The 25,811-nt window shown below is 40.4% G+C and overlaps 1 protein-coding gene across 1 annotated transcript in view; it reads left to right on the forward strand.

Annotated features, from left to right (window-relative positions):
• CERS3 (ceramide synthase 3) overlaps window positions 1-25,811 on the forward strand; it is a 143,062-nt gene that overhangs the window by 63,979 nt on the left and 53,272 nt on the right. The window contains exon 9 of the mRNA XM_005888958.2: window positions 15,281-15,434. Coding sequence (XP_005889020.2) covers window positions 15,281-15,434 — 154 coding nt within the window. The remainder of the gene's footprint in view (window positions 1-15,280; window positions 15,435-25,811) is intronic.

A 25,811-nucleotide genomic window follows, 5' to 3' on the forward strand; every position in this document is an offset into this window, starting at 1 on the left:
CTACCACAGTCCATAGAACTTTAGAATGAGGGGCTTTATTCATTATTTAGTGCAACCCCTTTGTTTGTTTATTTGTATGGAAATCATTTCAAGCTTGCAGAATAATTTCAACTATATTACAGAAAACTCTTACCTGTTCCCTTTACCCAGATTTACCAGTTAACATTTCCCTGATTTGCTGTATTTCTTTCTTTTTCTCTCTCAATACACACACACATACACGCTCACATGTGTGTGTATATGTATATATATATATATGCACATATACACACACATTTTTTTCTGAACCAAAGTTGAAACTATCATGCCCTTTTAATCCTAAATAGTTCAGTGTGTATTTCCTAAGGACAAGGACAGTCTTCTACAGAATCTTCCATCAGTTTCAAGAAAGGTAGCAATCTACCATCGGTGTTTTGGTTTTGTCAGTTGATCTCATAGTGCCTTTCATTGCTTTTTTCCCCTCACTACCGGATTTGGCCAGGATCACATTCTGCGTTCAGATGTCATCCGCCTGAAATAGTTCTTCTTCTACTGGGTACTCCTTGCCTTTCGTGTCACAGACATTGTTGAAGTGTTGCAACTTAGTTTATTTTTCACGTGAGAAGTTAAGATAGATCTAGGATAGCACTGCTAGTTATGAAAGTATCAAGACCAGAAACAGGACATTTGAAACACAAAACAGGTATGTTTCCAACTAAATTACTTAATTTGATAAGAGCAGACATGGCTGCCTTGCCTAAGTTTTAGAAAGTTTTCTTCAACTATTTGGTCACTTAGAAATATAAGCCATCTCTAAAATGTAAGATAGGCAATTAAACACCTAGAGAACCAATATTTGTTATCCTGAAAAGGCTTAATGCTTACACCCACAATTAGCAAGAAAAAAAGACCTTTAATTTTTATTAGAAAAAAACAGCTTTTGGTGACTGCCTTATCCAGCCCAGCAAAACCAACAGTTTATACCAACAATGTGATTTTTTCAAACCATGTAAACTTTAGCAATTGAAAGAGTAAAGATGGGGAACAAAACCCCAAACAGAGAAAAGGCCAAGCTTTGCCATCCATAGGCACCATGGTAGTGTGTCCATTTGGACAGGTTAAAGGCCAGTGTACAGAGCAGAACTCAGGAGTATTCTCTGAGAAAAGGGAGATTCCATAGGCCCCACAAGGTAAATGTGCAAGTGTTTGTGTGTTCACACGGGTCTACACACTTGATACATGTATGTTCAGGACACATACTTGATACACGTGTATTTGAGCCACACAAAATTTAGACGGGCAGATAAGTTTTGTTTTTTTCCTTCCTATTCTTTTGGTAAAGGATGAGAAGAATTAAGGCTGACAGATTGGACTGTCCTTTAGGTATCATTCTGGATCTCACCCCAAAAGATCTCCCATGATTTCCACTTTTTGTTTCAGTTCAGCTTGTTACATGCCGACTATGTAAACTATAACTTCACTAGAATGACCTGTGGAGCCTTAAGAAAATGTTCATGGCCAGGTTCTAATTCAGACCAATACTAGAATCTACAGACTGGACCCAAACACTGTGTTGCCCTCCATGTGGTATTAACTAGCCCTTTGCAGTAGGAAAGCGGGTGGTGGTGGAAGCCGTCTCATCATAGTGGTGGTCATAATAATGCTATAACTACCATTTTTGAGTGCTCACTGTATGCTGAGCTCCTCCCATTTGTCAACTCATTTAATCCTCACGACAACCTAATGAGGTGAGTTCTGTTTTATTACAGAAGAAACTGAAGCCCAGATAAGCCAGTAACTTGCTGTAGATGCCAAGGAAACCATGATCCAAATGTAGCAGGCTCCAGCACCCATGCTATTGACTGACCTCTCCTCTCTGCAGTGGCTTCTCCGTCTCTGGAGCTGTTTGTCAATGGCAGTCTCTTCCATTTCTAGAACTCTTAAGTTTGCAAAGCTGACTCTGGGTTTCTCTGGAGCCTTAGTCAGAGAGGTGGGGTTAGTTTCACCCAAGGAACAGGAGGTTGTGTAGGTTGCCAGGCAAAAAATAGCAGCCTCAGTCCCAGAGCCCAGCTCTGATGATGCTAGGCCAAGTATTGTTTTTGTTGTTCAATCGCCAAGTCGTGTCTGACTCTTTGAGACCCCATGGACCACATACAACATGCCAGGCTTCCCTGTCCTTCACATCTCCCGGAGTTTGCTCAAATTCCTGTCCACTGAGTCGGTGATACTGTCTGACCATCTCATCCTCTGCCACCTCCTTCTCCTTTTGCCTTCGGTCTTTCCCAGCATCAGTGTCCTTTCCAATGAGTCAGCTCTTTGTATTAGGTGGTCAAAGTATTGGAACTTCAGCTTCATCAGTCCTTCCAATGAATATTCAGGTTGATTTCCTTCAGGATTGGCTTGTTTGATCATCTTTTAATCCAAGGGACTCTCAAGAGTCTTATCCAGCACCACAATTCAAAAGCAGCGATTTTTCAGTGCTCAGCCTTCCTTATGGTCCAACTCTCACATCCATAGGTAACTACTGGAAAAACAACAGCTTTGAGTATAAGGGCCTATATTACTCTCCTTCCTAAAACCTGCAGAGGTTCCCAAAGCTCTTTCAGGGAAGGCCACACCTCTGACCTTGGCTTTCTAGGCCAGTGAGAGATGGCTGCATTCACCAATCCATCTTCATCTTACACACCCAGCCCACGTCAGCCCTCTTCCACCCCATCCCACCCCCTGCCCCTACCCACCTTGCCACACCGGTCTTCTTTTTAGCCCTTGAATTTTCCAGAATGCCTCCACCTGAGAGTTTGTACATGTCACTCCCTCCAACTCTGTCTCCCCTTCAGCTATAGAGAGAAGAGGGAAATCTCCATTCAGTCAAAACCCTGGAATATTCTCCCTTATTCTTTTCTTTTTTTCTTTGCATGGACCACAGTTAAATTGTAGGTTTAGGTACCTATTTACATTCTTGATAGGATGTATAAAGGAGGTATTTTTGAGTAGATTCCTTTGTTAATTTTGACAGTGACAAATTCCCATTAGGGAGCCTTGTATGGGACTAGGTCCTGGAGTAGGCGATGGGAGAATACATGTGAGATGAAGGCTTCATGGCCACTGCCTGTGGAAAGCTTGCTGGCTAATGAGGAGTCAGCTCATATAAAAGCTTTCACTGTAAGGCAGAGTGAATCAGCCCAATGCTCTAAAGAAGTTCGTAGCAGAGGAGCCCTGAAGAAAGTTATAAGAGGTGATCAGGAGATATTTTTTTGTAGAGGAGTCCATGCTTTGATAGGTGAGAAGAATTTCAGATAAAAAAGGAAGGGCATTCTAGACTGAGAGAGTGCAAAATAAGGCACACAGTTGCTTAAAGACCCAGCAAATCATAATAGCAAATAGGCTTTATTTATATTATTTCCCTTAACCCCTGTGGATGCAGGCACCAAAATGTAAGCCCTACTAGCTCAGGAATTTCAGTCTGTTTTATTCATCCTGGCTCCCACAAAGTGCCTGGTATCATTTTGGTGCTTAATAAATATTTAGTGAATGAATAAGGTAGGTATTTATTGCTTCCATTTTGTAGTTTAGAATATACACAAAAAAGTGACTCAGCTTACATAGAGTCAGGATTTTAAGAAAATATTGGAGATATATTTTATAATGTTAGGGGTGAGAAAAACATTTTAAAGCATAACATAGAGAAAGCAACTGTAAGGGAAATAATTGATAATATTGGTTACAAAATTGTTTTATAAATTAGTCAAGAAAAATTATAAATGAAGTTGTAAAAATCAGACCATGTGATATCATTTAACATGATTAAAAAGTAATGCATTATCATTAATATATAAAGAGCATTTAGGAGTCAGCAGAAAAAGTAAACATCCCCCCCGGCCAAATTGGACAGATACCATGAAGAAGCAGTTCACAAATGTACAAATCATAATAATAATTTTTAAAAACTCATATATATCTTCATTTCACAAGAAATAAAAATGTAAATATATAAGCAGTGTAATGTTATTTTAGTAAAAGCTGACAGACTACAGTGTTGATCAAGATCCCAGGAAGCAGACACTCTCATACACTGGGTTCATTTCAGTTCAGTTCAGTCGCTCAGTCATGTCCGACTCTTTGCGACCCCATGAATCACAGCACGCCAGGCCTCCCTGTCCATCACCAACTTCCGGAGTTCACTCAGACTCAGTCCGTCGAGTCAGTGATGCCATCCAGCCATCTCATCCTCTGTCATCCCCTACTCCTCCTGCCCACAATCCCTCCCAGCATCACAGTCTTTTCCAATGAGTCAACTCTTCGCATGAGGTAGCCAAAGTATTGGAGTTTCAGCTTTAGCATCAGTCTTTCCAAAGAACACCCAGGACTGATCTTTAGAAAGGACTGGTTGGATCTCCTTGCAGTCCAAGGGACTCTCAAGAGTCTTCTCCAACACCACAGTTCAAAAGCATCAATTCTTCGGCACTCAGCTTTCTTCACAGTCCAACTCTCGCATCCATACATGACCACTGGAAAAACCATAGCCTTGACTAGATGGACCTTTGTTAGCAAAGTAATGTCTCTGCTTTTGAATATGCTATCTAGGTTAGTCCTAACTTTTCTTCCAAGGAGTAAGCGTCTTTTAATTTCATGGCTGGTGCAAGAATATAAATTGGTGTAGTCTTGATGGAAAGCATTTAGCAATACACTCTAAAATATAAAATGAATATACTCTTTGATTCAGAATTTTAGCAACTTGGGAGGAAGTGAACAATTTAATCAAAATGTCTTCACAAGTAACATTCTCACAGTGTTCTTCATAATGTAATGAAGATTTGGAAACAACTTAAATGTCTATCAATAAGAGATTAGCTAAATAAGTTATGATATGTATAAATGGATTTCTGTGCATTTATTACATAGAATGGTATATAGTAGGGGTTGGCAAATTGGCTCATAGGCAAAATCCAGTTCGGTGAACTATTTTGCTAGTAAAATGTTATTGGCACACAGCCACACCTACTAACTGATACATTGTTTATAGCTAGTTTCACACTGCAGTGGTCACTTGAGCAGTTGCAACAGAGACCAAATGGCCCAGAGGCCTGAAATATTTATTATTTGTCCCTATTAAAAAATGTTTGCTGATCCCTAATTTATAAATATGTTCACTGACATGGAAAGCTCTCTGTAACATGTTTGATTGCTAAGTCGTGTCCAACTCTCTTTGTGACCCCATGGACTGTAGCCCACCATGCTCCTCAGTCCATGGGATTTCCCAGCAAGAATACTGGAGTGGATTGCCATTTCCTTCTCCAGGGGATCTTCCCAACTTAGAGATCAAAACTCTGCCTCCTGCACTGGCAGGCAGATTCGTTACCCCTGAGCCACCAGGGAAGCCTGAAAGCAGGGTACAAAATCTGTTATATAAGACCACGTGGTAATAGGGAAGGGACAAAACACTTTAAAAATGTATTTTTCAGAAAGATGTTTTGAATTATGTTTATCAGACATAGTATGTACTGGGTACCTGTGAGTTGTGAGATTTTAAGTGATTTTTACTTTAACCTCTTTATATTTTCTGTAATTCCTAAGTTTCTAAAAAAATTACGTAAGTAAAATGGATAAATGACTATTGAGTTCAGAGTTCATATCATTGCTTTTTGAATAAAAATCTTGAATTAACAACTCACAAAAAAAGGAAGTAGAACTACTAAGGGAACTGTCAAAGGTTGCAAATAATGCAAGCTGAAATTGTTTTATTTTTTAAATTAGCAAATTTTAAACCGAATTGGTACTGGCTAGAGAGTTCAATAAAACTCTTCTTTCATAAATTGCTTGTGTCCTTATCAGTTCAGTTCAGTCGCTAGGCATGTCCAACTCTTTGCGACCCCATGAGCAGCAGACACCAGGCCTCCCTGTATATCACCAACTCCTGGAGTTTACCCAAACCCATGTCCATTGAGTCGGTGATGCCACCCAACCATCTCATCCTCTGTCGTCCCCTTCTCCTCCTGCCCTCAATCTTTCCCAGCATCAGGGTCTTTTCAAATGAGTCAGCTCTTTGCATGAGGTGGCCAAAGTATTGGAGTTTCAGCTTCAACATCAGTCCCTCAGGTGAACACCCTGGACGGATCTCCTTTAGGATGAATTGGTTGGACCTCCTTGCAGTCCAAGGGACTCTCAAGAGTCTTCACCAACACCACAGTTCAAAAGCATCAATTCTTCGGCGCTCAGCTTTCTTCACAGTCCAACTCTCACATCCATACATGATCACCGGAAAAACCATAGCCTTGACTAGACGGACCTTTGTTGGCAAAGTAATATCTCTGCCTTTCAATGTACTATCTAGGTTGGTCATAACTTTGCTTCCAAGGAGTAAGCGTCTTTTAATTTCATGGCTGCAATCACCATCTGCAGTGATTTTGGAGCACAAAAAAATAAAGTCTGACACTGTTTCCACTGTTTCCTCATCTATTTGCCATGAGGTGATGAGACCGGATGCCATGATCTTCGTTTTCTGAATGTTGAGCTTTAAGCCAACTTTTTCACTCTCCTCTTTCACTTTCATCAAGAGGCTCTTTAGTTCTTCACTTTCTGCCGTAAGAGTGGTGTCATCTGCATATCTGAGGTTATTGATATTTCTCCTGGCAATCTTGATTCCAGCTTGTGCTTCTTCCAGCCCAGCATTTCTCATGATGTACTCTGCATATAAGTTAAATAAGCAGGTGACAATATACAGCCTCGATGAACTCCTTTTCCTATTTGGAACCAGTCTGTTGTTCCATGTCCAGTTCTAACTGTTGTTTCCTGACCTGTATATAGGTTTCTCAAGAGACAGGTCAGGTGGTCTGGTATTCCCATCTCTTTCAGAATTTTCCACAGTTTATTGTGATCCACACAGTCAAAGGCTTTGGCATAGTCAATAAAGCAAAAATAAATGTTTTTCTGGAACTTTCTTGCTTTTTAGATGATCCAGCAGATGTTGACAATCGATTTCTGGTTCCTCTGCCTTTTCTAAAACCAGCTTGAACATCTGGAAGTTCACTGTTCACGTATTGCTAAAGCCTGGCTTGCAGAATTTTGAGCATTACTTTACTAGTGTGTGAGATGAGTGCAGTTGTGCAATAGTTTGAGCATTCTTTGGCATTGCTTTTCTTTGGGATTGGAATGAAAACCTGGACCCTGCCTCAAGGCTGTACTACCATTTGGTTGCTCCTCCTCTGTTTCTGTATCCCCTCCCTTCCCTGATCAGCAACTGTTTGAATCTGCCTTTTGGGACTCAGGGAAGGTCAAGGATGCTGAGTGAAGCCTAGATCCTACAAACGAGAAATGGAGATCACAGAGCAGATCTGTACTCTAGAGTCCCACAGAATCCTGCTTGGTTTTAATTCAGGGAATTGTGAAACTATGACTGATAACTTCCTGTCAAAATGGGGCATAGGACTGCCTCAGTTTGGAGAACAGACACTGAACTGGAAGTAGTTCTGATTTCCAAGTCCTAGATCTGAGTTTTGTATGTTTAAAATGTCAATCTCTTGGTCTCCTATTTTGGTGTAACAGACCCAACTAGAAGTAATTGGAGGAGTGACAGCTCAAATTTTAATAGAATAAATCTCATTTCTTTTCAGAAGAATAAGCGTGAAACCAGGTTTGGACCTGGCACTTTGGGAACACTTGTAGCCAGGTAGCCAGTTGCCTAGTTTTATAAAAAGTAAGGTTGCAGTTATTAGCTTCCTGCAGACATTGTTCTGAGAATGTCTGGTGGCATCTAAGTCTGACACAGCTCAGAAAACTCAAATTCAGTCTGAAATTACACCCATACTGTGACTTACTTATTTCCATGGATATCTGAACCATAGCTACTTTATTTTGATTTTTAATTGTGATATTCTCCTTAATAGCCAAAGCAGAACTATAATTAACAATGTTAGTGTTTTTCTAGGTATAAGAAGTTGCAAGGATTTGGATTCATAAAATCTTTTCCTGAAAATATCTATCTGAAGGACTGTTTTTGCAGTTTTTCCCAGAGCACTTTGTTTTTTTATCTCCACCCTGAACTCCTTTCAGGGGTGTTAAAGGTCAGCAGCTGCAGTGGCCATGATTTGATCTTTGTAGAGGTAGATGGCAAGTGTCAGTTTTCAGTTGATAGGGCCCCTTCATGGTCATAAGCTTGACCGTGATTTTGGGGGCACATCTCATGACCATTGTCTCCCATGGTACTGAGAATGCTGACAATTCCCAGGTCTGGCAAATATTTCTCCAATAGGCCATTCAATGTGCTATTACTGGACTAGGCCATAAAACAGTATCCAAAATTCTCTGGACCACCTGTCTTACTAGCTTCTTGGTCCAGGAAACATTCTCTCTTGTTCTTCTTCCCATATCTAGAGTTACACTGTTATCAATCTCATATGAAACTACATATAATTTTATCAAAGGCTCAGTCACACACTTGGTAATGTAAGAAACAGCAGTTTTGTAAAACAGGTGAAATACAAATAACATAGCCAGCAGTATTAAAGTCATAAGTAAGAATTAAGCTAAGAGCTTCCATTAGATGCAGCCCAGTATATCCCTGGTCATCTGACTTAGTCTATTCCATATGAATCCTTATCTTCCAGGGAAATTATATATTGGCACTGTCTATAAGGTACATAGCCCAGTTTCCTAGTGTTACTAGACTGATTATCCTTCAGTTCAGTTCAGTCACTCAGTCATGTCTGACTCTTTGTGACCCCATGAATTGCAGCATGCCAGGCCTCCCTGTCCATCACCAACTCCCAGAGTTCACCCAAACTCATGTGCATTCAGTTGGTGATGCCATCCAGCCATCGCATCCTCTGTCATCCTCTTATCCTCCTGCCCCCAATCCCTCCCAGCATCAGAGTCTTTTCCAATGAGTCAACTCTTCACATGAGGTGGCCAAAGTATTGGAGTTGCAGCTTTAGCATCAGTCTTTCCAAAGAACACCCAGGACTGATCTCCTTTAGAATGGACTGGTTGGATCTCCTTGCAGTCCAAGAGACTCTCAAGAGTCTTCTCCAACACCACAGTTCAAACGCATCAGTTCTTCAGCACTCAGCTTTCTTCACAGTCCGACTTTCACATCCTTAGTATGACTTAATTGTTCCCAACATAGAGGAGACTTTAAACCTAAATTATCATAGCCTGGTGTTATCTATATTAATCCATCCTGTAATTGTGGGAGATTTTTTCCTTTGCTGAAACTTTGCTTGTTGCTCTGATTGAGCTTGAGTAATAGAAGAAAACTCAAATTTATGACCAGGGTCAAAGCAGGCATTATTAACTGGCCAAGTGAGGAGATCCCATCCAGTAGTATCAGTAGTGACCTGAACATGACTATAATTTTCCTTGTAAAGTAAATTTTCTCAGGGCCAACCAATCTGAGCCTTGGAGTGAAGAAATTCACCAAGATAACCCAGAACTGGACACAGGTAATTGGCCACAATCCCAACAATTGGATTGATTTCTAAAACTAGCATAGGATCAGGCCTATGATAGAAAAGCGTTTGATTTATATGCAAAGGTCTAAGAAGTCGAGAAAACATTATAAATGATCATATGAATCAGGTGCAGCGTTTTAGGCAAACTGTCTGTCTCTAATGTTGTCTTCTTCTCATCCTGGTGTAGTACAGTTTCTCCTCTGGGTGTCATTTTAAGGTGAGATCAGGTCAGCTGTCCTCTCTATAGACTAGTCCAGTGTAAGGGCCTTTGGAAGTGGGAATTAATCTACGAGTCAATTTACCTTCAATTTCACTGTGAATGAGCTAGTTAAGAGTACCTGATAAAAAGGTCCTTCCATCCAGGTTGGAGACAGCCCATTAAATTATGTCCTTTTCTGGTTCTGCTTGTAGATTGTGAGGCATCTGATCTTCGTCCAAAGATAAATTACTGAGATAAGCTTCAGAAACAAACTTAGGGTGTCTCTTAATAATTCAAGTGAATTTTGCATTAATATACCATAACAGCAAAGAACTATTCAGGAAATGGGTCTTAGTAGATACAGACCTTCATTAACAAACTGGGATTTAATATTTATTAAACATCTTTTTCTCCCTAAAATCACCCTCATTTTTACCAAATGTAAACAAATTAAGACTAGTTTGTTTGCAAAATAGTTCTGGTGTGAATAAACCTGACCTGATGATTTATATAACAATAATTGATCATAGACTTTTTGCTTTGCTGAAACTTTTATGGAATCTCAGACCAAACTTTTAGAATAAAATCTTTCAGGGCTAGGAAAGTCATGCCAAAGGCTTATCACAGATTTTGCCTAACAAATCTGGGTGAAGTCTTCACTTTTCACGGTCTGAAAAATTCCTTGAGATTTCTATACTTGTTAGTGACATAACCTTCCTAACTTGTCTGATAAAGTTATTGGAAACCTAAGAGTTTCCAATGTATGGAGGGGTCATATAGAAAAGATAATTGTTTCCATTTGTTTATAATTTTACCAAATTAATGTCATAATTAGCTTGAGGGGAATATTTACCCTACTCCTGGGAAACACTGATTCAAACCCGTAAATTTTTTCAGATAGAAACCGTAATAGTTATAAGCATGTTCACTAGTTCAGTCCTTTTGTTAACCTTTGTAAAGTCATCAGGTTTCCCATTAGAATATCAGAACATGACAAAATTTTAGGAACTCCGTATAAGTTCTAGGTTATCTATATAAGTAGCATTTGTCATACAATATAACCTGAGAGGATTTATTACTCATTTGATAATAATTCCCATGTAATTTAACCAATCAAATAAACACAACTGGTTTAATATATCTCTCTTTGGGATGTTTCAGGGGCCCTCTGAAGCATCCCAAAGTTAGCTAGAGGTCAAAAGAACTTGATAGAATTTGATTTAGGAAATTTTGTCCCCCCAAAATCAAAAGGGTTTAGAACAGCCAGTCAGATTTAGCCAACACTGTGGGGTGTGTCACTTAGCTTGCGTGTGTCACAGTGGGTGTACACACCAAGGCTCAGGGTCTAGTGGCAGTGCATTCTGCCATCTTGGACCCCGTTGGTTCTAACCAGTCTTCCTGTGGCTAAGTCATTCCTAACAAAATCTACTTACCCAACTAACTGTAATCCAGTCTTAGAAAGTCCTGATCATGCGTAACTCACTCATTTCACTACTTTTTCATTTCTCACACCTTTTCTTACTGAAAGCACTTCCCTGAAAGTTTGTCTTCCAGGTTGTGTTTGTTTCTTTCCTTGTTAACAAATCTGTAACAAAGAGAATACAGTCTTATTTGACCTCTAGTAAATCTAGGTACAACAGAAGTATTATACTTATTGATGGTTCTAAAGACATGTCTATATCACCAAGTATTAATTTAATATTGAATTTTTCCTAGTTCACAAGAACCTGAAATTCATTTAGCTTAATTTAGAATTGTTTGATTTGTAAGCACTTACATTTCTTTAAGCCATTTAAATAGAGCTCATTTACAAATTAATCTCAACAATATTATCCAGAGACTGAGACACACACATATCCAGAGAGCCACAACACAAGATTTGGCTTCATTTTCTAAACCTAGTCCTGAATCAGATATTACAATATAAAATTTACTAGTTTATAAATAACAGTTGGGATAAATAATATTTTTAAAACCTTCTTCCCATTTGCCCTTCAGTCTTAAGAATTAGAGATGGTCTAGATTAGTGTTCCTAAGAGCCCTGATCTCAAGGCAAGGAAGAGAAAATCAAGCTCTAACAAAACAGCACAGGTCTAAACAAAATGGCAGCCACACAAAGCAAAATGGCCGTCATAAATCACAACACAGAACACATGCACATACCCAACCATCCTAATCAGACACTCCCGTAAATACAAGATTACATTCTCTCAGAAAACCTCCTATAGAGACACAGAACTTCAGATCCAAGTTCTACCAGAGTGAATGAAAGTAATCTCAAGTCTTCAAAGATTTCAAAGGGAGGAAAGGAAGTCAGGCTGAAAGAAAAGGGGGAAGGAGGTGGGATGGGGGCGCAAAAGGGGTGACCTTACAGACATCTCTTGCCACCTGCAGATACTCAGGTGTTATGGGACTACTGGGCTTCCAAAGAAGGGAGGACTAGAAATCGGCCCTACCAGAGACCAGGCCAGACCAGAACAGAACCAGAATTCAAACCAGAAACCAGAACAGGACCAGAATTCAAGTTCTCTGCCAAGCAGGGGTGATTGGCCTCCGATCCTCAGCTCAGTCTGAGGCCCTTCGACCAGATTCCTGTGTCTAAGACTGGGGGACTAGAAAAAGGGTAGGATAGGAAGGGTTAAGGAGAGGAAAGAGAGAGTGAAGGTGAGAGAGGTCAGTAGAGTCTCTTGTTCCTTACCCGGTCGGGGCACCCTGGCCAGTTGTCTGCGTCAGGAGGAGACCAAGGACAAAAGGGTCCCAGTTGGAGCTGCTGGGTCTGGTCCGTTGGCGGGCAAGCTGGTCCCCAAGCACCCTGAGTGGTCAGTATGTCAGTTGAGTACCCCAAGTAGTCAGGATGTCAGTGGTGGTGAAGAAGAGTCCACACCAGAGTCACCATTTGTTGCAGGAAGGGGGACCCCTTCCAGGGCCCAGAAATGGACTCTTGTCTAACACTCAGAAACCAGTTGTCTGAGGAGATACATGTGCTAACAGAGCAAGAGATTTTATTGGGAAAGGGTGGAGAGCAGAAGGGTAAGGGAACCCAGGAGGACTGCTCTGCCCCATGGCTCGCAGTCTCAGGTTTTATGGTGATGGGATTAGTTTCTGGGTTGTCTCTGACCAATCATCCCGACTCAGAGTCCTTCCTGGTGGTGCACACATTGCTCCGCCAAGATGGATGCCAGTGACAAGGATTCTGGGAAGTGGTCAGACACGTGGTGTCTCTTCCGGTTGGTGGTGGCTTACTAGTTCCATGTCCTTACCAGGACCTCCTGTCATAAAACAGCTCATGCAAATGATGACTATGGTGCCTGGCCAGGGTTGGCAGATTCAGTCAGTGTGCTTCCCCTAACACACCAAATTGTTCAAACAGTGTAAACTTTTTTTTTTTAAGAACGTAAAGTGGGGGTTTATTTAAGTAAGGATACGCTCTCAGGGAGAGTGAGCAGGCAGGTGAGGAGCTGCCACACTGGATTTCTTTGCTAAACTGGTTATGATGAGCATACTAATGAAGGGGCATGATATTCACTAAGGAGTAATTTGGGGGGCATCTTCCCTGGTTTTCATGCCAGCTCCATTTTCCTGAAAGGAAGAGGGATTTTTGTCCTTATTTAGCTTAAATCAGAAGTGTCAGTACATGATGGGTACTTCTTATCTATAAGGCTAATTTTATTTTTAATAAGATCATAATGAGCAAAAGGTTACATTTGAACACAGGAGATTCCCACCTTTCCCCACCTTTCTTTGTCTTCTATTCAGACCCTCATCACCCAATTTCCTATCAGTCTGAAGGTTTCTGCTTTGCTTTGTCTATCTGTGGACCCCTGCTGTTTACAAGATATGTGATTTCCTGCTACCTTTTCTCTGCTCATATCTAGCTACCTGCATGCTGTAAGATTTCCCCCTCAAGGAGTCTGGACTCTTAAAACCTTATAAGTGGCAGAGGGGCTGATGGTCCATCTTCTGTAACCGCTTCAAGCTGACCATGGGCATTGTCCCTACCTGTGGATCCAGATCTCCTTGCTGTTTGTCAGAAATAAGGTTCTAGGGATTGTGTGTAAACTGTTTTGATTTAAAGCTAAATGAAACTGAATGTAAGATTCCACAAGTGATACTTTTACTACAGTGGCAAAGTCTCTACAGAATAATAATAAGTGCTGCTGAAGATGAGCAGCAACTGGCATTCTCATTCTTTGCTGATTGGGATGCAAAAGAGTTATTTTGGAAAACAAGTTTTCAGTTTCTTGCAAAGTTTAGTGTATACTTGGCAGTGTGATACCCAGCAGTCCCACCTGTATGTATTTACCGTTAAAAAATGAAAACTCATGTGTACACAAAAACATATATATTACATAAATATTTATAGCAGTCTGTCCACAATTATCAAAAACTGGAAACAATGCAAATGGTCACTAATGGGTATACCCACACAATGGAATACCACTCACTAGTTTAAAAAAATCGTGCTATTGAGACCCACAACAACTTACATGAATCTCAGAGGCTCTGTGCTGAGTGAAAGAAGGCAATCTCAAAAGCTGACACACTGTATGATTTCATTTATATGGCCTTCTTGACAAGACAAAATTAAAGGGATGGGGACTAGACAAGTGGTTGCCAAGTGTTAGGTCTGGAGACATGACTATAAAGGGACAGCACCAGGGTTTGGGGGTTGATGGAACCACTCTGTCTCTATATCGTGGTGGTGGTTACAAAAATCTATGCTTTTATTGTAATTTGTAGAACTGCACACCCCCAAATAGTCAATTTTACTATATGTTAATTTAAAAATAAAATTTAAATATATGTAAGAAAGGTTAGAGAAGAATGCACAAAATAACAGTATTATTTTTTTTAATTGTAATTTTATGGGCAGCGTTCTTATTTTTCCAATTTTGTATGAAAAAACTATATTTACAAACGTATATACAAAAAACTATATTTACAAACAGCAATGTTTGCAGTTTGCGCAGCGTTCTTATTTTTCCAATTTTGTATGAAAAACTATATTTACAAACATATATACAAAAAACTATATTTACAAACAGCAATGTTTGCAGTTTGGGAAGACAACAGATAGCCTTCATACTGCAATTGTATCTGAAAGCACTGTGCATCCTGGTCGTTGAGGGCAGTTCATATTGTGTCCAGGAGTCTGTTTATGAAATTAATAAAGTATTCAATTCACTTCAGAAAGTGGAAGTAAAAGTAATAATAGAATTTTTATTCTATAAAAGTAATAATAGAATTTTTATTCTATAAAAGTCTATAAAAAAGTCTGTTTTATCCAGAAAATTTACTGATGTAAAATTTCCTGTTCACTTTTGATGCCAAATAGATGAGACTGTGTCCAAAAGGCAATAATAACCCCATGCACACATGCATTATCTCATGTTCTCCAATCCCGGGAAGGTGAGTGGGGTTAGGATATACAGTTCTCTTTGCAGAGAGCAAACTGATGTAGAGGAACATTTGTGACTTTCCAAAAATGATATAAAAGGTGATATTACCATATTGTTTTCTTGTGGGTCTTTCCTGAACATTATTAGAAATGAAATAAATGTTGTATGCCTTTCAGAGAAAAAGTACCTGTTTCCTCACTGAAAATTCGGAAGTGCTTTGACTGTAACGAAACATTCTCATTTGTTTGGTTTTTCAGGATTTTATATTGCACGCTGATTCTGCCTCTGCACTACCTTCAACCCTTCTTTTCATACATCTTCCTCAACCTACAGCTCATGGTCCTCCAAGTTCTTAATCTTTACTGGAGTTACTTGATCCTGAAGATGCTCAAAAGAAGTATATTCACGAAGGTAAGGCCGTTCAGGTTTTATTGCTCTTAGCAAGTAGATTTCATTGCCAGAACAAAGGTGAGGCCCAGATGATGGACCAAGAATTTTTTCTTGATTTGACCATCTTGATGAGAATTTCTCCAAAATATTTTTTAAAATATTATAACAGAGATTGAGAATTTGTCTTTTCAAGTTCTTTATGTCTGACAGGTGCCTAATAAGTAATTTTGAACATACAAATGAATAAACAATTTTGGGAAAGAAGTTGCAGTATTTTGGATGGCCAGTTACAAAATAATTTATGAATCTGTTTATGGTCATTAAGTAGATTTCCAAGGTGTTCTTAAGAAACTGCTTTTATTAGAGGACAAGGATTTTCTGAAAAATTTTTATTCAAGAATTGATTGCTGCTTCTTGAAGAAAGTCCTAACGAGTCTAAATTTGCTCCAGTTTGGGGCAGGCTTTATTGTGAGAGTTAAGTGCTGTTTCAGATCCTTAGTTCACCTTTGCTGATCGTCCAGTTTGGGGCAGGCTTTATTGTGAGAGTTAAGTGCTGTTTCAGATCCTTAGTTCACTTTTGCTGATGGTCCAGTTTGTGCATAATGTTCTCCCCCCATGAGCTTTCTTCTCCTTTCTGAAATTTTGTCCATTATTTGTCAATACTCTTTTTCTGAAAATATTTTCTTCCCTAAGAAATGAATAATACATTTTAGACAATGGAAGAGAAATTTTTTGTTTGTTTAATTTAGAATTCTACTTTTTAATTTCAGAACAGGGGAGGAGATGGCTTAAAGAAATGAATAAGACACAATTGTTGCTTTTGGGGAAACAGCTCAGAATCTAGTTGGGGAATATTCATTTACTAGCAACTATATCAGATCAGATCAGATCAGATCAGTCGCTCAGTCACGTCTGACTCTTTGCAACCCCATGAATCGCAGCACGCCAGGCCTCCCTGTCCATCACCAACTCCTGGAGTTCACTCAGACTCACGTCCATCGAGTCAGTGATGCCATCCAGCCATCTCATCCTCTGTCATCCCCTTCTGCTCCTGCCCCCAATCCCTCCCAGCATCAGAGTCTTTTCCAATGAGTCAGCTCTTCGCATGAGGTGGCCAAAGTACTGGAGTTTCAGCTTTAGCATCATTCCTTCCAAAGAAATCCCAGGGCTGATCTCCTTCAGAATGGACTGGTTGGATCTCCTTGCAGTCCAAGGAACTCTCAAGAGTCTTCTCCAACACCACAGTTCAAAAGCATCAATTCTTCGGTGCTCAGCCTTCTTCACAGTCCAACTCTCACATCCATACATGACCACTGGAAAAACCATAGCCTTCACTAGATGAACCTTTGTTGGCAAAGTAATGTCTCTGCTTTTGAATATACTATCTAGGTTGGTCATAACTTTCCTTCCAAGGACTAAGCGTCTTTTAATTTCATGGCTGCAGTCACCATCTGTAGTGATTTTGGAGCCCAGAAAAAGAAAGTCTGACATTGTTTCCACTGTTTCCCCATCTATTTCCCATGAAGCGGTGGGACCAGATGCCATGATCTTCATTTTCTGAATGTTGAGCTTTAAGCCAACTTTTTCACTCTCCACTTTCACTTTCATCAAGAGGCTTTTGAGTTCCTCTTCACTTTCTGCCATAAGGGTGGTGTCATCTGCATATCTGAGGTTATTGGTATTTCTCCCATGGAATCAAACAATCTTGATTCCAGCTTGTGTTTCTTCCTGTCCAGCGTTTCTCATGATGTACTCTGCATATAAGTTAAATAAGCAGGGTGACAATATACAGCCTTGACGTACTCCTTTCCCTATTTGGAACCAGTCTGTTGTTCCATGTCCAGTTCTAACTGTTGCTTCCTGACCTGCATACAGATTTCTCAAGAGGCAGGTCAGGTTGTCTGGTATTCCCATCTCTTTCAGAATTTTCCACAGTTTATTGTGATCCACACAGTCAAAGGCTTTGGCATAGTCAATAAAGCAGAAATAGATGTTTTTCTGGAACTCTCTTGCTTTTTCCATGATCCAGCGGATGTTGGCAATTTGATCTCTGGTTCCTCTGCCTTTTCTAAAACCAGCTTGAACATCAGGAAGTTCACAGTTCACATATTGCTGAAGCCTGGCTTGGAGAATTTTGAGCATTACTTTACTAGCATGTGAGATGAGTGCAATTGTGCGGTAGTTTGAGCATTCTTTGGCATTGCCTTTTTTTGGGATTGGAATGAAAACTGACCTTTTCCAGTCCTGTGGCCACTGCTGAGTTTTGCAAATTTGCTGGCATATTGAGTGCAGCACTTTCACAGCATCATCTTCCAGGATTTGAAAGAGCTCAACTGGAATTCCATCACCTCCACTAGCTTTGTTCGTAGTTATGCTTTCTAAGGCCCACTTGACTTCACATTCCAGGATGTCTGGCTCTAGGTCAGGGATCACACCATCATGATTATCTGGGTCGTGAAGATCTTTTTGTATAGTTCTTCTGTGTATTCTTGCCACCTCTTCTTAAAATCTTCTGCTTCTGTTAGGTCCATACCATTTCTGTCCTTTATCGAGCTCATCTTTGCATGAAATGTTCCTTTGGTATCTCTAATTTTCTTGAAGAGATCCCTAGTCTTTCCCATTCTGTTGTTTTCCTCTATTTCTTTGCATTGATCGCTGAAGAAGGCTTTCTTATCTCTTCTTGCTATTCTTTGGAACTCTGCATTCAGATGCTTATATCTTTCCTTTTCTCCTTTGCTTTTCACTTCTCTTCTTTTCACAGCTATTTGTAAGGCCTCGCCTGACAGCCATTTTGCTTTTTTGCATTTCTTTTCTATGGGAATGGTCTTGATCCCTGTCTCCTGTACAATGTCACGAACCTTATTCCGTAGTTCATCAGGCACTCTATCTATCAGATCTAGGCCCTTAAATCTATTTCTCACTTCCACTGTATAATCATAAGGGATTTGATTTAGGTCATACCTGAATGGTCTAGTGGTTTTCCCTACTTTCTTCAATTTAAGTCTGAATTTGGCAATAAGGAGTTCATGGTCTGAGCCACAGTCATATTTGGAGAAGGCAATGGCATCCCACTCCAGTACTCTTTCCTGGAAAATCCCATGGATGGACGAGCCTGGTAGGCTGCAGTCCATGGGGTCCCTAAGAGTCGGACACAACTGAGCGACTTCACTTTAACTTTTCACTTTCAAGCACTGGAGAAGGAAATGGCAACCCACTCCAGTATTCTTGCCTGGAGAATCCCAGGGATGGGGGAGCCTGGTGGGCTGCCGTCTATGGGGTCGCACAGAGTCGGACACAACTGAAGTGACTTAGCAGCAGCAGCAGCAGCAGCAGCAACTATATTTGTTATGTAGAATGTCCTGTGCCGAAGAGAGATCCCAGAAACTTGCTGTGAAAAACAAGAGAAATTGACTCAAGGTGACCAGGGAAAGTTTGGTTGTATAGATGGAATTTGACTGGAATTTTTAAGGCAAGTTAAAAAAAAATCAAGTCATAACTCCTTCCTTGCCTAGCAGTCATACATATAAGGGAATTTTAATTAAGAATCTTTCAAGGTGAAAGTTACAGCTGGCCCACTTTTGGATGTTACCTAATCCCTGTATAACATAGCATTGTATCATGATCAGAATGAGTGACATATGTAACAGATGTGCTTGTAGTTTATCTGATAAGCTCATTTTTTAAATCAAATCTCTGATTAATTTATTTTCCTAGTTTAGCATTTGTGTCTCAAGGATCATTGAAAAGTTGACAAATGAAGTTTAGGTTGCCGTAAATGACCTCTGCTGCTGCTGCTGCTGATGCTAAGTCGCTTCAGTTATGTCCGACTCTGTGCGACTGCATAGGCAGCAGCCCACCAGGCTCTGCCGTCCCTGGGATTCTCCAAGCAAGAACGATGGAGTGGGTTGCCATTTCCTTCTCCAAATGACCTCTAGGTCTTCTAAATCTAGACGAAGGTATTGGAAATTAGGCTACATCTGGATTAACCCCAAATCAAATCCTGAATTTTTTTTTAAACTAAATTGATGATTTCAACTTGTTTTCCTGAGAAAAATATCTTTTCTTTAGCTGGCTGCTGCTGCTAAGTTGCTTCAGTCATATCCGACTCTGTGTGACCCCATAGACGGCAGCCCACCAGGCCTCCCCGTTCCTGTGATTTTCCAGGCAAGAATACTAGAGTGGGTTGCCATTTCCTTCTCCAATGCATAAAAATGAAAATTGAAAGTGAAGTTGCTCAGTTGTGTTCAACTCCTAGCGATCCCATGGACTGCAGCCTACCAGGCTCCTCCGTTCATGGGATTTTCTAGGCAACAGTACTGGAGTGGGTTGCCATTGAGTGGCTTAGAAAATAAACCTTTCATTGAATGATTCTAGTTTATTAATGTTCTCAATAGTTTTTCTATGATCTCTGCAAAAATTACTTTATCCCTAAGTGACAGGTACAGCTGAAATAACTGAATTTGAGCAGTTAAGACAATCTGCATATCCAGGGGTTGGAAGGAAGGCAGGTCACTGAACTCAGCCTGCCCTGCCTTCGGGTCCAGCCTTCCTAGAGCTCCTGTCTCAGTCAGAAGCGGTTCCCTTTTTAACTGGTCATTGTTGTTGTTCAGGCCCTAAGTCATGTCAGACTCTTTGCAACACTATGGACTGTAGCCTGCCAGGCTCCTTTGTCCATGGGATTCTCCAGGCAAGAATACTGGAATGGGTTGCCATTCCCATCTCTAGGGGATCTTCCTGACCCAGGGATCAAACCCACATCTCCTAGTGAGTGACAATAATTACAGGCTTGGAAGGGATCCAGGCAGAACAAAACTTGGAAACTAGAAAATACTCTTGTTTGGTTTCATCATGATTTTCATATTTCTGATCTCTAATGGGTAATACCAAGCCTGATTAAAAACCCTGTGGGTTGGGGAGCTGTGGACAGGAATTCCTGATTTCTCATGCTGTACTTTGGAAAAGCTGTTTCCAATTGCAGTTTGACAGCAGCAGTGGAGGCCCCCGTGGCCCTAATCCTTGCAGCCCTTATGACTTCAGCTGGCTTGCATGTGCACTCTGTTTTCCACAGCAGTGGCAAATCTGGCTGTGAAATCAGCTTCTTCCTCCAAAGCCATAAAGCCGCCTTTTAAAGAATGCTGTTTGAAGGCGTAGTTGCATTGCAAAGGGGAGGAGAGGGATAGAGGCAGGAGCTGAAATTTTTAGAGGACATCTAACGAGTCAGTTTTCAATTCTGTTTAATAAACATTTAGCATTTAACACACAACACAATTGTTACTAAGGTGACTAATTCTTGATATTTATAAAATGGAATTGCAGAGGTCTGTAGGCCTCCAAAATAGGAGGATTTTAAAAAACCCTGTAACAGAGACTGAGAGTTTGTCTTTTCAAGTTCTTTATGTCTGACAGGCCCCTAATAAGTAATTTTGAACATGCAAATGAATAAATAATTTTGGGAAAGAAGTCACGGTATACAAAATAACAAGTTACAAAATAATTTATGAATCTGTTTATGGTCTCTATGAATTTTCATGGTAGACTGAAAAGATAAAAGTGATTATTCTTAAAAAAAATTGTGATTTTTTTTTAAGAATAAGAAAAACTTATTTTCCCTAAGCAATAGGATTACTGCATACTTACGATGAATTTGCTACTTTAACAATATTGTTGTAATTTCAAGACACTAACATATACACACCATGGTTATCAGGCAGCTTGCTTTTGAAAACAAGAATTGGCATTGAAACTTAACTGGTTCCTATAAAATGGAGGATTTTGTGATGAACTACCAGCCCACACATCACATCAGGAAGTATGATGGGCTGACATATTAAGCTTACTCTCTTTGCAAACATGAGAACTGCTTTCAGAGGAAATTAGAAGAAGCATAGCATGCTTTTGTTTGATATTACTTAGAACTTGATCATTCTTAAGTTTTTATTTTCTTTCTTCTAAATATCATACTGGGTGCTGGCCAACTTAAGCATGTTTCTGTGACATCTTAGACTGGTACATCGCCAGAACATGGAGGTGGGACTGTAGCCTGCAGCTGTTACAGCCAGGCTGGAGAAGCCAGTGCCTTGGCAACTGGCCCTAGCCATCTGCTCTTGAGAAGCAGTGTCTCTTAAGTTCACAGAATGACACTTCAACACATGCAGAACTATTTTAGTTAGAGAAAGGAACACTCTAATAAGGGAAACTGAGGCCCAACCACATTCACACAGTAATTGTATGGTAAGGTCAAGACTAGAAGACCCTGAGTCTTTTAATTTATAATTGTTGTTGTTCAGTTGCTAAGTCATGTACAACTCTTTGCAACCCCATGGACTGCAGCATGCCAGGCTTCCCTGTCCTTCACCATTTTCCGGAGCTAGCTCAAATTCATGTCTGTTAGGTTGATGATACCATCCAACCATCTCATCCTCTGTCGTCCCCTTCTCCTCCTGCCTTCAGTCTTTCCCAGCATCAGGGCTTTTCAATGAGTCAGTTCTTCACATCAGGTGGCCAAAGTATTGGAGCTTCAGCTTCAGCATCGGTCCTTCCAATGAATATTCAGGACTGATTTCCTTTAGGGTTGACTGGTTTGATCTCCTTGCAGTCCAAGGGACTCTCAAGAGTCTTCTCCAACACCACAGTTCAAAAGCATCAATTCTTCGGCACTCAGCTTTCTTTATGGTCCAACTTTCACATCAATTCATTACCACTGGAAACATCATACTTTTGACTATACGGACTTTTGTTGGCAAAGTGACATCTCTGCTTTTTAATATGCTGTTGGTCATAGCTTTTCTTCCAGGGAGCAAGTGTCTTTTAATTTCATGGCTTCAGTCACCATCTGCAGTGATTTTGAAGCCCACGAAAATAAAGTCTGTCACTGTTTGCATTTTTCCCCCATCTATTTGCCATGAAGTGATGGGACTGGATGCCATGATTTTTTTGAATGTTGAGATATTTTTAAAAATTTATTTTTTTGAAATATAATTGCTTTACAGAATTTTGCTGCTTTCTGTCAGACATCAACATGAACCAGCCATAGGTATACATATGTCCCCTCTCTCTTGAACCTCTGGAGCAGGACCAGATTAGAGTCTGAGCTGCCTCCACAGCAGGTCCAGAGACCAGTGCAGTGTTGCAGGGCATATTAGGGAGGCGAGGTGGACTGTGACTCCCAGCGAGGGAAAGGACGCTGACAGCTGAGACTCAAGAAAAACATTATTATTTTTATATTTTGAATGCTGAGTTTTAAGCAAGCTTTTTCACTCTTTTTTCACCTTCATTAAGAGGCCATTTAGTTCCTATTCATTTTCTGCCAAAAGGGTGGTGTCATCTGCATATCTGAGGCTATTGATATTTCTCCCAGCAGTCTTGATTCCAGCTTGTGCTTCATCCAGCTCGGCATTTCGCATGATGTACTCTTTGTATAAGTTAAATAAGCAAGGTGACAATATACAGCCTTGAGGTACTCCTTTCCCAGTTTTGAACCAGTCCATTGTTTCATGTCCAGTTCTAACTCTTGCTTCTTGACCTGCATACAAGTTTGTCAGGAGGCAGGTCAGGTGGTCTGGTATTCCCATCTCCTTAAGAATTTTCTGGTTTGTTATGACCCACACAGTCAAAGGCTTTAGCATAATAAATGAAGCAGATGTTTTTCTAGAATTCCCTTACTTTTTCTATGATCCAAAGGATGTTGACAGTTTGATCTCTGGTTCCTCTGCCTTTTCTAAACTCAACTTTTACATCTGGAATTTCTCAGTGTACTGTTGAAGGCTAGTTTGAAAAATTTTTGAGCATTACCTTGCTAGCATGTGAAATGAGCACAGTTGTAGTAGTTTGAACATTCTTTGGCATTGCTCTTATTTGGATTGGAATGAAAACTGATCTTTTCCAGTCCTGTGGCCACTGCTGAGTTTTCCAAATTTGCTGACATATTGAGTGCTTCATTTTAACAGCATCGTCTTTTAGGATTTGAAATAGCTCAGCTGAAATTCCATTACCTCACTAGCTCTGTTGGTAGTGATGCTTCCTAAGGCCCACTTGACTTCACATTCGAGGATGTCTGACTCTAGATGAATGACCACACGGGTCATTAAAACTTGCCACCTGGGAAGCCCTATAATACTTAACCTTTCCTAATTTTTCAGGGAAGATTAATAACCAGAAAATTAATTTAAAATAGTTGTATGGAATAAAAAATAGTGAGTACAGAAACAAACTGAATAATCAAAATAGTAGATTAAAACATAGATCTTTCAATTTATTTTTGAACTTTTTAAAAGCATAAAATAGTTTTGTAATTATTTTTTTAAATGATTTTTAATCTTTACGTTTTTACCTCCTAGTAAAGCATCAATTCTTTGGCACTCAGCTTTCTTTGCACTCCAACTCTCACATCCATACATGACCACTGGAAAAACCATAGCCTTGACTAGATGGACCTTTGTTGGCAAAGTAATATCTCTGCTTTTCAATATGCTATCTAGGTTGGACATAACTTTTCTTCCAAGGAGTAAGCGTCTTTTAATTTCATGGCTGTAATCACCATCTGCAGTGATTTTGGAGCCCCCAAAAATAAAGTCTGACACTGTTCCCACTGTTTCCCCATCTATTTTCCATGAAGTGACAGAACCAGATGCCATGATATTAGTTTTCTGAATGTTGAGCTTTAAGCCAACTTTTTCACCCTCCTCTTTCACTTTAGCCGAAGAATTGATGCTTTTGAACTGTGGTGCTGGAGAAGACTCTTGCGAGTCCCTTAGACTGCAAGGAGATCCAACCAGTCCATCCTAAAGGAGACCAGTCCTGGGTATTCATTGGAAGGATTGATGCTGAGGCTGAAACTCCAGTACTTTGGCCACCTCATGCGAAGAGCTGACTCATTGGAAAAGACCCTCATGCTGGGAGGGATTGGGAGCAGGAGGAGAAGGGGATGACAGAGGATGAGATGGCTGGATGGCATCACCAACTCAATGCACATGAGTTCGGGTGAACTCCGGGAGTTGGTGATGGACAGGGAGACCTGGCGTGCTGCAATTCATGGGGTTGCAGAGAGTCAGACACTACTGAGCGACTGAACTGAACTGAACTGAAAGCATTTAGGGTAATAGCTAAGACTGATGGCTCCATGTAGATTCATATCTTGAGCAGTATTATTTCTCTTCATTGCCTCAGTTTCCTCACCTATAAAATGAGGCTGATCATATTAGTGCCTGCCTTGTAGGAGAAAGCCCTTAGTAGAGTGTCTGGCACCCAGTGCCCACATGGAGAATGTTAGCTGCCATCATCACTGTCACTGCTATAAAGCAGCACTACTCCTTGTGCTGAATCCCAGAGACCCTGTGAGTTTCAAGTGACCTGGCAGTTTACTTGCAGTCAAGCTCTGTCTTCCATTTGCTTAGATAAAGCTACAGCTGATGTCAGAGGTCAGAGTCCTTGACTTTCTGCCAGTGGCTCCGGTACAGTTTCCTAAGCTGTCTTCTGCCAGTTGACTTCCACAACTCACATTCTAGATGGTACTTTGGACACATTCACTCAGATATCAGCATTTTAGGGAAGAAACATAAAATCTGTAACTTCCAAGAAGACTTCAATTCTCTTTTGTTAGTCGGTGATAGTAGATGTAAAAACAGCTGAACAAGACATCATAAAAATATCACAAAGACTGACCATTGAAGTACAGTGTTATAAAAATGCTGTCGATTTGTATTTCCATATATCTGGGTATTATGTAGATTAATTAGTTTAACTATCTATTCAAGAAACAACAGTGGAATCTAGAAAATTTGATAACAAAAACAATTTTTCAAAGTTACTGGACTTAAAGAATTTCAGATTTGAATGTTCTTTATGCTTGACATTCAGCCCAGCCACAAGTAGAGAATCATGTAGGATTTCGGAGCTAGCAGAGACCACTAAGTGTCTGGCAGGAAACCAGGGTCCCCTCACGGTGTTGCTACTGCCGCCTACCCCACACGTCCATGTGGATGGTGGTTTGGGTCACCCAGGACTGGGGCTTCTTGAGGTTAAATTAATGCTGTTCTCTGCCTCCCCAGGAACAGTGTCCATCTGTGTGTGTGTGTTTAGTGTGGCTTATGGTCACTTCCCACAAACTTCATGATCTTGTCATTGACTTTGCTTGGTTACCTTGGCAAATAATCAATTAATTCCAGCTCTTCATAGAGGCTGCTCTTCAGAAAATCTCAATGAGGGCAAATTCCCATTGGGAGATTTTCTGGTGTAAATCAATCATAAACCTCTTTTACACCTGAGTGTAGAGTTGTTTAAAGAAGTCAAAGATAATAAAAGAGATAACATATCCTGAGTGAGGGCCAAGCCCACAAGCAGACTGGCCTCTTCTAAGCCCCATGCCTGCAACGGAACCCATGCTGCTTCGCCCTCTACTGA

Source organism: Bos mutus, chromosome 21 (assembly GCF_027580195.1).
Source record: "Bos mutus isolate GX-2022 chromosome 21, NWIPB_WYAK_1.1, whole genome shotgun sequence".
Lineage (NCBI taxonomy): Eukaryota > Metazoa > Chordata > Mammalia > Artiodactyla > Bovidae > Bos > Bos mutus.